Below are 15,571 nucleotides of genomic sequence, written 5' to 3'. Positions count from 1 at the left end.
GCTTCGTGGGGTCGTAATGTGCAAAGACACCAACAGAAGTAACCAGCTCTTTGCTTCGCTTGAACGCGCATTGTTGCTCTCCTGACCACTCCCAGCGTGATCTTTTTCCCAGCAGCCGATGTAACGGCTCCAGGACACTTGACAAATTGGGTAGAAATCTTCTGTAAAAATTAAGCAGGCCCAAAAAACTTTGTAGTTGCTTTGTGTCTTTTGGAGTTGGTGCCTTTACAATTGCTTCCACTTTACTTGGCGAAGGGTGAAGACTTGTGTGGTCGATCAGGTGTCCCAAATACTCTACCTTTGATGCAAAAAACTCGCACTTTTCAAACTTCAGCTTCAATCCTGCATTTGTTAGCCGCTGAAGTACTTTTTCGAGATTTCTCATGTGGTCCGAGTCATCCACTCCAGTTACTAAGATGTCATCAAAAAAGACGACAACGTGCCTGAGGTCACAAAGCAGGTTTTCCATTTCTCGCCGGAAAATTGCTGGCGCTGATGAAACACCAAAAGGTAGCCTTGTGTACTCAAACAATCCTTTGTGGGTATTGATAGTGACGTACTTCCTTGAGGCCGGAGAGAGTACTACCTGCTGGTAAGCATCTTTGAGGTCCAACTTAGAGAACTTGATGCCTCCGGAGAGCTTAGTCCAGAGCTCTTCGACTCTCGGTATCGGGTACGTTTCCACCTGGGCTGCTGCGTTTATGGTGACCTTAAAGTCTCCACAGATTCGCACTCGACCATCTCTTTTTAGTACCGGGACAATCGGGGCTGCTTAGTCAGAAGTCCTGACTTGCTTCAAAATTCCTTCCCGTTCAAGCCGTTGAAGCTCTTGAGTGACCAGATCTTGCAATGAAAAGGGGACTGGTCGTGGCTTGAAGAACTGGGGTCTTGATCCGTCTGGCACGCAAATCTTGGCTTCCACGTTCTTCAGCAGACCCGGCCCACCAGAAAACACCTGGAAATTTGCTGAAAAGACCCTCTGTTGATGTATTATGTAGATTTACGACGTCAGCAAGAGGTAGACCCAGAGCGTGTATCCAGTTTCGTCCCAGCAGAGTTGGGGAAGTTCCGCCAACGACGAACAGAGGAAGAAGAGCTTCTCGACCGTTGTACTTCACCAGGATCTCGGCGCAACCTTGAACCGGTGTCAACTCTCCTGAGTACCCACTAAGAACGACATTGGATGGGATAACCTTCACATCCGGCAACAATTCTCGTAAACGCCTTTCTTCCATTACGGAGACGCCTGCCCCAGTGTCGAGTTCCATGTCAACTGGTTTGCCTTGAATAATGACCGTTATATTAATTGGAGGAACCTGAGATGCTTTCAGTTGCCACATGTTGTACGTTGGGGGATCATCGTCACTGTCCTGATCGTTGGGGTCGTCGAGGCTGTGAACTGTAACCGCCGATGGCGCCTTTTTCGACCGTCGTCCTGGCGAGTTCTGATAGTCTCGCGCAGCTTTCCCATCTTTCTTCACGCTGCTTGACTCGTCATAGGATCTTGCTGTGCAGACCGCTGAGAGGTGGCCAACCTTTTTGCAGTTGTGGCATGTCATATTAGCATAACGACATGCTGCTGAGCCGTGTGACTTTCCGCAGTGACAAAACCGAGACTGTCTATACGACTGCTCTGATAGGCGGTTGGTTTCGACAGCTGAAGTCGTCCCAGCCCGGCACGCGATTGCTTCAAAGGGAACAGCCATAAAATCATCATCATCATCATCAGGAAGAAGAACGGGAGCGGAACGAGCGGCGACGTGCGCAGCAGCGCGAATGGTTCCGCAACCGCCGCGAGGCCGCTATCGGCTTAAGTTCCACTGCGTCGAACGCTTCAGATTCCTTAGCGAAAGAAGATAATATCGCTCGCCTGCAAAGTCACCGTCGAGAACAGAAGCTACAGCTCCGCTGCTCTTCCTTCTTCACCAGATTGGAAAGGCTGAATGTTTTATTTTTGATGTTAATTTTCAAAAAAGTCAACGTGATTTTTTATAAGACTTAAAGGGGCCATAAAACCATTTTTCTACTTTCGCTAAATACTACTTGAATCACTTCCCAACTTTAATAAAAGAATAAACTTGCCTTATTTTTTGCTTCTTACAATGGCAGTCTGCAAGTAAATTCGAGAAATATGAGCGTCATTTATCCCCTCAACTCCGAGCCAGAACAAGCAGCCACGTGGCCTGGTGTCTATCCTATGTCACCCTAACGCTAATCATAGCCACGCACTTGGGTCGGCAAAGATGAAAACGCGTGCTGAGCTCCAAGCATTGTTAGAATTCGGCTATTCTCGTCATTGCAGTGGTTGGACGCGAGAAACTAACCGAGTGTCCACCGAGGCATTGATTGTCGCGAGCCGAAATCGAATGCTCACACAGCGCTCGTGTTCACTGTACGCGCCGCGTTTGAAGAGCCGAGCAAACAAACGCGTGGATCAAATGGATCGATGGCGGTTGCAAGGAACCGGATAAATTGGCTTCTTAGCATAGCGCGCTAGGATTCACTACAGAGGCGTTCGAAGCTGGTGCATTCATTGAGGGTCTGAATACATAAAACCTCCGGAGTCAAAAGAAAGAATTGAAAAAAATCTGGTTTTGTCTATAGAAAAATGATAGCCAAGCCTTGTATCTCAAAATAACCAGAAAATTGTTCCGGTCTGTTCTTGCGTTTACTACGAATCAAAATTTTCCTGAAATTGAAAGAAAATAGAATTGGCTTACGTATTCTTAACTTCATTTGGGCCAAATAAGCGCCATACAGTAACACAGATTGTTTTTCTTAGTGTTCATGCAAAATATTGGGAAAATATAGTGTTTTCTTCTTGATTTACCCACGTAAGCCAATCTTTCCACAATTTGAGCGAAAGCTTCCACCAACTTCAGGCACCTCTGTAGTAAAGTTTAGCGCGATGCGTTAAAACACTTTTATGCCGTCCCTTCAAACGGCCATCGATTCCTATGACCCACACGGTCATTGGGTGAAAATGTTTCTTGCTTTATACCAGCATTTGACATTAGTGGTACCCAAGCATTGTTGGCGTTGTCAACAATGCAATCCCCAGGATTTTGTCATCGAGCTTTGCAACCCCCGCTGGGACGATTTCGAAATGCGACTTATAAAGTGGACACGACCACTGCAGCCTATTATCATTCATTTGCCCTCTTTTTTTCGTTTCAGATGATCTTCTTTACAGGATTCGAGACAGCAATGTCAGCCACATCCTCACCACAGCCAGTGAAGCTAAACGATTCAGCAACTTCCGTAACAAGCTGGACGTGAAGGTAGGCGCACATTCACCACCGCAGCGACCGAAAAGGGGAGAGCACACTTTGTGTCCCCGCCACTTGGAAAATGATGAAGGATATGGTTCCAGTGAGCCAATTAGCGCGCCGGAGAGAGGCATGTGACTTTGCTGTATCTCACTAGTTGCTGCCGAAGCTACGGAGAGAGGAAGACTGCTTTCTATGAACCAAATACCAACTACTTTACAAGGGGGAATACATTCCACTCCTCTCAAATACAATAGCTTCGACGTGGACAGGCTTTCTAGCCTTGGCGAGAGCCATCTATCGTCGGGGAGGTCTCGGCTATCGGGCGGTAAATGATGATGATGATGATGACGATGGTCGGTCTACTTATCAAATTCATTGTTGTGGAAATGCTCGAGACACGTGCCGCGTGCCACTTCTAGGAAGAACATGGCTTCTAAAATCTAGCTCAGTGCTGCGCCAAATACTTTGCTGCGCTGTGCCGCCATGATCTTCCCAATGGTTGCACGTTGCACGCGCCTCGTGCATCGACGCACCTTGCGCTGCATTTGAAACATGGAAGGCCTTTAGGTGGAATCGGAGACGACACCGTCTCGGCCGCCGCGAACATCGAGGTGCACATGCGCGTGGACTGGCGAGGACCTCCCCTCCGTCAGGGCTGGACTCGGCGCAGGTTCTGTCTAATGCAAATAAGGGGAGCGGAATGTATTCCCCTTAGTGAAGCATTTGCAATCTCCGCCAGAGTTGGTCCAGCAGTTGCTGCCTGTGTAGCCAACGTCTGATGATGTCCCCTCTCGCAGAACCTGGTATAGTTTCAACGTTGACTGAGGGGAAAGGCGTCAGACGCCTGTCCAACAAGAAGTGCGCAGGCGCTAAAGCATCCTGCTCGTGTGGAGCGTCGTGAGCAGGAGCCAAAGGTCGAGAATTCACGACGGCTTCCACCTTGTGAAGCATGGTTGTTAGTTCTTAGAAACTAAACTTATTTCTTCCTAGTATGTTCCGTAGACTACGCTTCACTGTCTGGACCATCCTTTTACAAATCCCGCCCCACCAGGCTGCTCTCACGGCGATAAACTTCCACTTTATCCGATGCTGTGAGCAGTGGTCCTGGAAGCGTCGGTTCGTGAGCACGTCCCATACGCCGCATAAGCCCTTTGCTGCCCTCTTGAAGGTGAGGACATTCTCTGAGTAAACGAAGCTGGGTAAGCCCCGTCGAGCAGTAAAGCGCTGGAAGGCCATGATGAACGCCTCTGTCCATAGGTCGGAGACAAGCTCTAGGTGTATGGCTCTCGTCACCGCACATGTGAAAAGCGCATAGTACGACTTTTCATCTGATGGTGCAGTCTTTACCATCAGTGGACCGGCAAGGTCTATCCCGGCCACCTCAAAAGGATTCGCTTGGGTAATCCGATCCTGCGGCAATGGTGCGGTCGGTGCGTTAGCCGGCTTGAGTCGGGCCAACCGACAACCATTACATTTGTTGATGACCGTCTTGGCCAGCTTTCTTGCTCGCGGTATCCAGAACCGCTCTCAGACTTGGGTTAAGGTGTCCTGAAGTCCGCCGTGCAGTGTTCAACGATGGCAGTCTCATACCAATAACTCAGTGAAGCGGTGATCGGGAGGTAGCAAAAGCGGGTACTTGACCTCGATTGTTTCGTTTAATTGTTGCAGTCGTCCCCCCACCCTAATATTCGATTGGGTTAATGAAGGGGGCGAGCAAGACTATGCTGGATCGCCTTTCCAGATTCTTATCTGCTTTTAGATCGTTCAATTCTTGTGTAAAAGCTTGCTGTTGCGTTCGTGCGATCCGCCAAGTCTCGGCTCGTTCAAGTTCTTCGGACGCTAGTGGGCCCTCACTTTGGTTTCGCTGCGTTCGGCAGTTCTTTACAAACCGCATAATCCATGCAGTAATCCTGAGAATCCGTTCCAACACCCCGTACCGTTCAAGTTCCAATAGAGGTGCAATCCCCTCCGTTGCAGTCTGCAATACGTGATGTTCCAGCTATCCCTCCTCTGCAATAACTGCTACTGGAGCGTCGTCGCCCATGACGAAGTTCGGGCACACGTTTTCGATTTTACCAAGCCACTTTGGACCCTTCCACCACATTTTCATGCCTTTTAGAGTTTCCAAGATATTCCCCGTGTTATCAAATCTGCCGGATTTTCTTGTCCGGGGCAATGCTTCTATGTAGAAGCTGACCCTCCAGATTGGAGCTCTGCCACCCGATTTGCCACAAAGGGCTTCCACTGAGTTGCTGACCCGTGGATCCAGTGAAGTGTGATAGCGCTATCTGTCCAGTAAAATGTCTCTTTAATGTTCATGATATCTCCAAGATACTGGCCCATCCGTCTTCCAATCACTGCAGTCATTAGTTCTAGTAGAGGTAGTGTTATCCGCGTTATGGGCACCACACGTGATTTCGAAAATATCAAGTTCGCCTCTACACTCCCATCTTCTCTTTCAGCTCTCAGGGAGGCAAAAGTGCCATAGGCCACCGGACTTGCGTCACAGAAAATGTGTAGTTGGAAAGGACATATGACTTCTATTGGAGTCTTCATGATGCAGCGGGGAATCGCTACCTCTTCTAATTGTGGAAGTTCTGCGCACCATCGACGCCATTGCACCAGTAGGTCGTCCGTTAAATCGTCGTCCCAACCAATTCCTCATTCCCAGATCCGCTGAAACAAAGCCTTGATTCGTATAACGAACGGAGCAAGGAGTCCCAACGGGTCGAAAACCCTAGCTGATGCACGGAGTACATAGCGCTTCGTCGTCCCGCTGAACGTGACGAAGTTCAGGATCCTCTCCACTGGAATGGCCAGCCTGTCAGCATCACGTCGCCAAAGCAGTCCAAGTACAGCTCTCGGCTCAGAGAGTGCGGACGTTGATGCAGCTTCATCAAACGATCTTTGCAGTTCTGTCGCGTTGGTAGACCATTTTCGGAGTCTCATTCCTGCATCTTCTAAAATCTGGTTGGCTTACTCCTGTATTCGCGCCGCTTCTTCGATGGTGGGGGCTCCGATCAGGAGGTCGCGACGTAGAATCCCCGTTGAATCAGTTCCGTAGTGGATCTCAATTCTCCATTGACGTTGCTCAGATTATGCGTAAGAGTGGCGGTTAGTAGAAAGGGGCTGGACGATGTCCCAATGGGCACTCTCGTCATCCTCCACGCTTCAACGGTTGGTTCTGAGCTTGCTAACGACGAATCTTTTTGAAACCACAGGAAGCTTAGGACGTCTCGATCTTCAGGTCGAACGCTGACCTGTAGAAACGAATCTTCTATGTCGGCTGTTAGGGCAATTGGATGTTGACGGAAGCGCACCAAGATTCCGACCAGATCAGCGTTCAAATTCGGCCCCTTTTTCAGGTGTTCGTTAACTGAGGCAGCTCCTAGGAGATGAGAAGAAGCGTCGAAGACGACTCTCAGCCTGGTGGTCTCGGATTCATTCCTAATTACGGGCTGATGGGGCATATAATAAATCCTTGGGTTTGTCAACTCTGCGCAAAATGGGCTCGTTGGAACCTTTTCTGCGTGTCCTGAGGTGATGTAGCTGCAAATGACGTTGTCGTAACCTTTTGCGAAAGACTCGTCGCGTGACAATCCCTTCTTCTAACTCTCAAGAAGTTTCAATGCCCAGCGTGTGGTTATCCTTCAGTTCTCTCGCGCCCACCCTGAACGGTAGACCCACTTCGTACCGTCCCTTCACTTTCCGTATTGTTCGGTTGAACTCGTTCAGCATTTCGTTTTGTTCTTCCATATTGTTGGAGGTCTGTTCATAAATGCCGATGCTCCCTAGCTCCCAAAAACGCCGCAGGATGTCTCCGACGTCCTCGTTTGTGGGTCATTCTGTTCTTAGCACGCATACCATACTGCTAGCGCTTTCTTTGAGAGAGCTGTGGTTTGACAGTGGGCCTTGAAAGGTCCAGCCAAAGATGGTGCTTATAGCTACCAGCTTCTGACTTTCCTTGCAATGCTGCACTTGGTCGCCGTTCACTCGCAACAGGTACCCGTCGTATGCAGGTACCGGTCGTGGACGACGGATACCTGCACAACGTCCTTACAGATGAAGGGTTCCTCGACGGCCTCGATGACGCATCTCCATCGATAATGGCTCGCACGTAAAGTCTTTGGTTGCCTTCCTCAGCCCAGGCTCGGAACGTTTGAAGAAACACTTCGGAATCCAATGGGACATCAGCACTGTCGGAGATTGCGTTCTGGATGCTTGTTGCAGAGGCCCCTCTATCCGATTTCTTCGCGTTAGGTTTCCAGTTCTGGTCGCACATGAATGTGGCATGTCGAACGGAGCACGACGCGCATGTCACCTTCCGCCGACACTCTTTCGCCCGGTGCCCTCCGATTGTGCATCTGAAGCAGCCGGTTTTCTTCCGCCAGCCTCCTTCTCTTCACTTCCAACGTGAGGTCGCCAGTACATACTTCTGTTGCGTGCTTTGTGGACCGGCAAAAGAAGCAGGGGCTTGTGATATTTGCATATGGCACAGAAGATGCTGGCATTCTCGGTCTTTTAGTCCCTTTTTTCTGCGTCTCTTGCCGTTCTTCTACTACTCCAGCTCTCTCCCTACTCTCAACCTCAATCCGAAGGAAGCTTAGAATATCGGCGAGCTCATATTCGGCATCGGCGAAATAGGGTGGCCTTTAAGCGCTCCGGGTGGAAGGTGGTTCGTTGACAGCCTGTCCGGTGTCCGGCGCCGCAGGTGAAGTCAGTGAAGTCGGACTGTTTTGCGTTTCTCCCGACGACCTGTAGGCAGTGTTGCTTGCCTGCTGCCGGTGATAATTTACGACGACTTCGCTCTGCAAGGCCTTGCGGTGGATATCGGACATCACCGTGCAGTACGTTGCCGATCAAACGCCAACCCCGTCAGACCGCGGATGTTCGTCTGAACGTGATCGTACATCTTTTGGAGGCCTTTCGTGTCTTCTGCGGAGGCAACAGGAGGCAGTGCTCGGAGCTTCGCCAGATGATTTTGCTCAATCCTTCGTTTATCACCGAAGCGCAGTGTCAGGATTTCAATGGCATCGTCGTAGCAGGCCTCAGTTGCCTGGAGCCCAGCGATGGCCGCCGCCGCTGGTCCGGTGACATGGTTGCACAGGTACTGAAAATTGTCCGATCGTGGAATGCTATCGTTTTTGTGGATAGCACGACCGAACTGCTCCCAAAAGCTCTGCCACGCGCTGACCTCGCTGTTGAAAGTTTAAAGTCGTAACTTGGGAAGCTTCACGCCGCTAGTCATGTTGGTGCGAGTTCTTCCCAGGTCTGTAGTGGCAGTCGCAGATGCTGTCGCGGATGTGGTGATCTGGGTGGCCCGTACCTGTTGTTCTTTACGTCTCAGTGAGCCTGCCTTGCAGTCCAACAGCGCCATCATTCGGATGGCCTCGTCGTCGTACTCCGTGACCGTAGTGTGTTCTGCGACGAGGTCTTGTTCCGATACATGATCTTCTATCTCCACGTTTAACTCTTGAAGTGCCCTGTTATTGGCCTTCAGCCTCTCTAGCCAGGCAGTCAGCGATGCCAGGTCCGCTGTCTCCATCCCGCTGTCGCCTCGTGGATAATTTTCGTGCTTTGCGACCGCTTCACTCTACGTTTTGCCTTGAGACGTTCAATGTTTGACGATCTCCCACACAGCTCTAAGAAACAGCGTTCCAGGCAGGTGTTCCACAAAGGTGAAAAATCCGCTCACCTCAATCGTTCTCGATCCCGAGGTTCGGCACCATAATGTCTCAAAATCGAAGAGGTCGTGTGGACGTCGTATTTAAATCAGGCAACTAATGTAAAAACAAAACACAAAGTGCATTTACACTAATAAATCAATCGAATATACATCACTACGGAGAAGTGTCTCGATCAGCTTTTGTCGTTCGCCTCGTTCCGCTCGTGACTCCAAACTTTTTCTTTCTTCTCGTTTTCTCGTGAGCCTCAAATTCTTTCCAATCTGTAACACCGCTAGCCTACGCAGCACTGGCGTGGGAAGGATGATCCGCAGACCTGGACACGGGCTCGACTGTGAGCTCTGAACGACGGGCTGTCATGTCGGTTGTGATTGAGAGGTGTTAACTAATCACACGGAGACAATTTGGATGCGTTATATAAGCTTTCACTGGGCAACAAAAGGAGATTGAATAAAAAGAATACGTACAATGCTAATTACGTTAGAGTTATTAGAGCACAAAAGTTTTACTTAAAGCCCACGTCGTTGACTGTTTGAGGGAGCAGGCAGTCGGACAGTCAGCGAGGTGGTCGGGTGGTCAGAGTGTCGGAGGGCAGTCGGTCAGTCGTTCGGGTCAAGCAGTCAGTCACTTGAGTAGCCGAAGGTCAGCGAGTCGGACGGAGTCCGGGGCTTGAGGGTTCCGTTTGTTGTCGCCGGTTGCTTTCCGCGCAGCTGAGTCGACCTTTTACGGACCGGCGCCTCAAGCGCTTGGAAGAAGCGCAATCGTATCTCTCGGGGTCTGGGCACCCCGACGAAGGTCGTTGCTGTGTCCTCGAGTCTCGGCCGATGTTTCGCCTCTCGGAGCCTGGGAAACCCGGCAGTGGTCGATGGTGCTCGTCCCAGATGGTCTGCGATTCGACTTCGACTGTCCCGAGCCCTGCGTGCCGCCCTCTCTCCCGAACCCCTCATCCTCTTTTTTCTTCCCTGCCATCCTCTTGTTCCTCTTCACCCTCTGTCTGGCACCGAACATGACAGGGCGACAACTCAGGTCGGCGGGTCTGGACTGCCGGCTTTAGAAGACGGGCAACCGGGATGTACAGTAAACCCATCCGCTGCCTTCTTGTTGTGTTGTGTCACTTCCTGGGAGACAAGCGAAGCACAGACCTATCGGGCGGCCACAAGTAGTGAAGAAAACTCAAACTGCAGGTGTCCAAATGGCAACTCTAAAATATTCTCTGAACACTTGGAGCTATCAATGCTGCCGATGGCCTTAAAAAACGCATAAAAGAACCAGGGACATGGCACGCACGTGCGGACGGGGACTGCTGAAATCGGGGTTGCCGCCGCTCGCAACGGACCGACGGGCAGACTGGCCCGCCCCATTAACAGAGACGCCTCTGCTTGTGACGCTGAATGCATTAATCTCGTGGCGCCGCCTGGCCATTGCCGGCTGGCTATAGCGGCGTGCTAGACCAGTTTTGACGGAAGCTTCTTGACACGGATCCGGAGGAGTACCGGAACCTGCGTCGCGTGTCAGCCGGACAAAGCTTCTGCAGTTTCTTTGACGCGTGGAACCAAGAATCGCGCGACAAAATGAACCAGCGAACGCACAAAACACAACGATGTACAATTTTTGTATTAATCGTACAGAAAAGACAAAACAAGAAAGCATTGTATATTTGTCAGACTAAACACTTTTTGAGTCAATCTCACGCCAAAAATCCGCCAGTGAAAAAGGTGCTCGACCTTATCAGTCCGTGCGTCCGCGGACAAGGCGCGGATCGCAGGAATCAGTGACGTGACGGTCACGTGGTACACGGTCCGCAGATGAAAATCGCGATCCGGTCCGTCGTGTGAATCGACTATAAACTTTTGCAGAAAGAGCCCTCTGGTCGCCGCCATTTTGCGACTCTAGCGACCCCTATCAGCCAAAAATTTCTGCCACCCACCTGGGCTGTGGAAACCCGGTCAGCGCTGCTCCCCACCTCCATTGTGGATTCGGAGTTTGCCAGATTTCCTTGAAGGTTTTTACTTTATTTGCCTCTTCAGGATGCTTGCGGGTTTTGCGTTATCTTCCACTGTGAGAACCAGGGAATACCAGGGCTCGTAGCCTGCTCGGCCTTCGCAGGAAACGAGCGACGAGAGTGAACGTCAAGCAGCCCTCGACGCGGGCCGTTCGACGTTCTTCGAGGATTATTTCCCTTAGGATAATCTCCGTAAAGCCTTCCCGGCTATGTTTTCGGTCTTGGCGAGAAGTAGCTGATAGAGTCCGGGTTATGGGTACTGAATAGACGCGTTCGTTTATTTGCTTTAGTGCTGTGTAAAAAAGCATCACTCTTCAAAACGTACCTCAAGACAAGCCGGATTCTGTCCGATCGTCGTGAAATGACTATCGTCGACACTGCATTTTGGATATGCTGTGTTATTTGAAACCTTTCTTAAATCTTGTTCGGATAACGCGATACCGTGAGGTACGTACAATATATGTTGTTCGATAGATGAGACTCGTTGAATTTCATGTTGTGAGCGGGGAATGCGCATCCAGTTCGGTTATCCTGTGGTGTGGACAAATATTTTAGCCAGTTAAGACCTTATTAGATTGACACGGCTGAGTGTATGCATAAACTCAGCCGTGTATGCATACACGGCTGTGACTGCACCATGGTGCCGTCCACTGATCTCAATGACAATTGCTGGATCGCGCTTGCCGCTCCCGCAAGTGAAGCCACCGGACTTCACTCGCTTGGGATACGATTTGCCGTTTTTGCTAGCCTTTGCTGCGGCTTTCCAGCGTGCTGTGGACACGTTTTCTACTTGTTCGTCGTCATTCGCCGAAGAAGTTTTTTGAAGACTCTGTGTATTGTTGAGACTTGCCGTCGTGAACACGTGGAAAATTTTACGAAAGTGCAGTGTCGCAGGAAAAAGGCACAACGCGTCGAAAGGAAGGGCTGGCGGCGTGTTCAAAGCTTCCTTGGCACGCCGAGTGATGCATCTTTGTGCCTTCGCACGCTTGGATACCGGTCAAGAATTGACGCCGCGCCAAAGTTCTGAACGTGTGTCGCGCGTAGAAGCCTTTAGATCATTTATATATATCGGCCACGGAGTTCTGGATCGTCCAGCTGTTCCGGTGAGTTGCTATCAATAAAAGGGAGAGATCTGTACGTGTTCTTATGTACTATATTAACCATGGCTATGTCCCAAATCTACTCTAATAGATTCCGTGGGAGCACGAATAGGGCAACGTTGTGGAGCCAGGGGGGTTTTCGAAAGCAAAAGTACAAGACGGCGAGAATGAAAATCTTTGATGCGCGGCCGATATGGTCGTGTGCAATCTGCTGAACAATTACAATTAGGCGAGCCGCGCTCAAACGTCAAGTGCAATTAAGTAGGTTGATAATAAGCCAGCACTGATCAGTGATGAGGAGCTGTTGTGCACGGTATTGTGTAAATCGTCAAAGGACGAAAAAAAGATGTACCTTCCCCCCATCTTCCGTCGCTGGTGGACGCTGGATTAAGCTCGTTCCTAAACCGCGAGGGGAAAAGACGCTGATCCAGAGGCACGAACAGCTTCACGCACATTGCACTCGCTAGACACATACACACGGCGTCGGTTCTTGGTCGGTATCCAAGCGTGCGACGGCACAGAGACACGGCACTTCGGCGTGCCAAGGAAGCTTTGAACACGCCGCCAGCCCTTCCTTTCGACGCGTTGTGCCTTTTTCCTGCGACACTGCACTTTCGTAAAATTTTCCACGTGTTCACAACGGCAAGTCTCAACAATACACAGAGTCTTCAAAAAACTTCTTCGGCGAATGACGACGAACGAGTAGAAAACGTGTCGTCAGCACGCTGGAAAACCGCAGCAAAGGCTAGCAAAAACGGCAAATCGTATCCCAAGCGAGTGAAGTCCGGTGGCTTCACTTGCGCTGCAGCGAACAAGCGGGGAAGCGCGATCCAGCAATTGTCATAGAGATCAGTGGTGCCGTCACAGCCGAGTCCCGGTTCCCATGTCTCGAGCGCCAGAAATGGCATGCGCCATAGTGATCTCATCTCATTGATTCATTTTCGCTCGAAAAGTAGCTCTGCTCTTTTAATGTATTCATGTTAATTGCTTAACTGTGCTCCCTTACCATACGTTACGCTTTATCGTTTGCTTCCTTGTTTTTTGTAATGCACAATTCTGTAACTAGGCGGGAAGCGCGAGCTCTTTGTTGAAAGATGAGATGAATCTCGGCTGCGCGAACTCTCAATCAGCAGGAGTAACTGCCGAAGATAAAGCTCCGAGCTCGGGATTCTCGCCTTAAAAAATATCACCATTAAAAGACAAGTACGAGCGTTGTAATAGAAATCGCCAGGAAAGCAAGAGCGGTCGAATAGATTATTGTGTTTTAGACATGTTGAGCTTGGTTGATTTCTGAGTGGATTGAGCAACGGGAACCACAGTGTGATTGCTATCTTGTTCCATTAAAAATGTGAGCCTGTTGGCTGGGCGGTGTCATTTTAAATATTGTTATTACATCAGATCGGGCCCAATGTAGTCATATAAACAAATCAAATCTAAAGATGTCACTGGCAAAACTGAGCATATAGCACGAGGTCTCTTCTTCTTTTAAATCTTTTAACCCCCCCCCCCCTCCCCCTCCCCGTCTAACGTTGGCCCTCGGCCATCCCAGTGTCGGCTATCTGGCCCCCCACGCTCAAATGAGTTTGAGACCACTGGTGTATGCCCTGCGTCACCATCGTCGCCAGAGCGTCTTAAAGCTCCTTACAAAAAGCCGCTTTGCGACTAAAGCGCTGGAGATGGATTTTATAAACAAGTACCGCCAAGCTGGTGCATGCTGAGACGCACTTGAGCCAAAACTGGCATACTGGTCTATTGGAGATGCCGAACCGGCATCTCCAATAGACCAATACAAGCGTGCTTGCAAATGGCGGCGCGTCACCGGTATCTACAGCAGACCAATAGGAGCGTGCGCGCCTGGATGTGGGATGCGACACGAGCTAAAAATGGCGACGCGTCGCCGGTATCCAACAGGTGCGCCGGCGGCACGATTAAACGATGGCGATACTTGGATAGCTCATGATATCCCAGCGCTTTAATTGCGACGTCTCTCGGCGAGCGTACGTGACATGATGTGGCAATTAATCATGCGTGTTCAACGCTTTCAGGGTTACTTCTGCGTAGGAAGAGCCCCTGGTTTTGTTTCCTTGTCCGAGTTCAAGAAACTGAACGCAGACAGCTTCCAGGAATTCCCTGTGGCCGACGTCAAGAAGGAAGTCATCGCACTGTTGTACACATCGGGAACAACGGGTAGCCCGAAAGCCGTTGAACACACGCACTACAGCATCGTGGCCCATTTACCTCGGCCCGGGTGAGTTCTATCTTATGTATGCGCGCGTGGATGCGCACCATAATTGACAAACAATACTTTTTAAAGGGGACTGGCACCCCAAAGGTCGTATTTTTTATTGTCTAAAACGATGCAAGTTTTAATCACAGGCACAAGACAAAAATACCGAAACGCGAAAAAAAAGAATTCCCCCACGCGCGCGCACCTTTTTATTTTTGGCGTTATTCTATACCGCTCCTGACCTCTTCGCTTATTTTGATTTGTAATGTCAAATATCATTAATTGTGGAAGCTTTGTAGGCGACATTCATGTAATATTAAATAACGGCATTCGTAGAACATGTTTTTTAACGCAATTGCGAACGCACTACGGCCCTTCTTTTTGAAATTCCGAAAATCGGAAACTGGTGTGATGTCGCCTCCTGGATTTTTATGCCCCCTCGTCAAACATGGCGGCGCTCGACGCATGTTGCAGAGCATCATCGCTGAGTGACGGAATCGGACGAAGTAGTTTCTTTTAGGTGCCCGACGGCCTCTCAGACTTCAAAAAGAAAATTGTCACACGGCCAGAACAACTGGGTTCGGTGTTTGTGTATCGTAGTTTCGGTTGTGACTCCGCCGGGGCAGCCTTTAGCGCAGGACCGGCGAGACGTGACCCCTCACGTCGCTCACAAAAGTCCACTGCGCGTTCTCTTCGACCTCACCCCGTTTCCAAGAATCCAAGATCGCCTGAAAGGGCCCTCAAAGAACTTCCAACTCGGAAGTCAAGTGTCGTGTAATCGCAGCGATAGGAGGCACGGCACCCACGGAGGAAACCGATTGTTCGCGCGACGCCGGCGAACACGACACTTCGGGTCGCGGCGGAGACGTCGGTTCGGAGCGGAGGCGTGATGGAAACTCGACTCGCTGGATGGCTCAATATTTGACGTCATTGCACTCGCGCGGATCGCGCGGAAACTTCAAAGTCGGCATTCTGAAATTGTTTTTTTTTTTTTTTTTTTACTTCACAAGTACTGAATTTCTAAGTTTCGAATTTTGAGGGTAATGTCCAGGCATCGTTGTGAATTGTTTAGGATAATAGGGAGTTTTCGTAGATCGTTCTAGCGTCTCCGTTACGCCTCCGCTACGTTATCCGCTACGCCTCAGCAACCACTGCGCATGCGCCAATCTAGCGCAGACCTTGCGGAATTCCGGACGTGGTTGCGGAGGCTCCTTACAAAATAGCGGATCTCGAGATACGCTGGCCCTTCGATTGTGTGTCTTTTTATCGATCTTATTTTATTTATA

At 50.1% G+C, this 15,571-nt stretch overlaps 1 protein-coding gene across 1 annotated transcript in view; it reads left to right on the top strand.

The window, feature by feature from the left end:
• The window catches only part of LOC8040935 (4-coumarate--CoA ligase 1-like), a 56,040-nt gene that overhangs the window by 17,773 nt on the left and 22,696 nt on the right, over nucleotides 1-15,571 (top strand). The window contains exons 3-4 of the mRNA XM_040221665.1: nucleotides 3,178-3,281; nucleotides 14,104-14,306. Coding sequence (XP_040077599.1) covers nucleotides 3,178-3,281; nucleotides 14,104-14,306 — 307 coding nt within the window. The remainder of the gene's footprint in view (nucleotides 1-3,177; nucleotides 3,282-14,103; nucleotides 14,307-15,571) is intronic.

The sequence above is a fragment of the Ixodes scapularis genome, unplaced genomic scaffold, assembly GCF_016920785.2.
Source record: "Ixodes scapularis isolate PalLabHiFi unplaced genomic scaffold, ASM1692078v2 PGA_scaffold4__175_contigs__length_147842914, whole genome shotgun sequence".
NCBI lineage: Eukaryota > Metazoa > Arthropoda > Arachnida > Ixodida > Ixodidae > Ixodes > Ixodes scapularis.
Note: the sequence above shows the minus strand (reverse complement) of the source record. Positions and strands in the feature narration are given on the sequence as shown.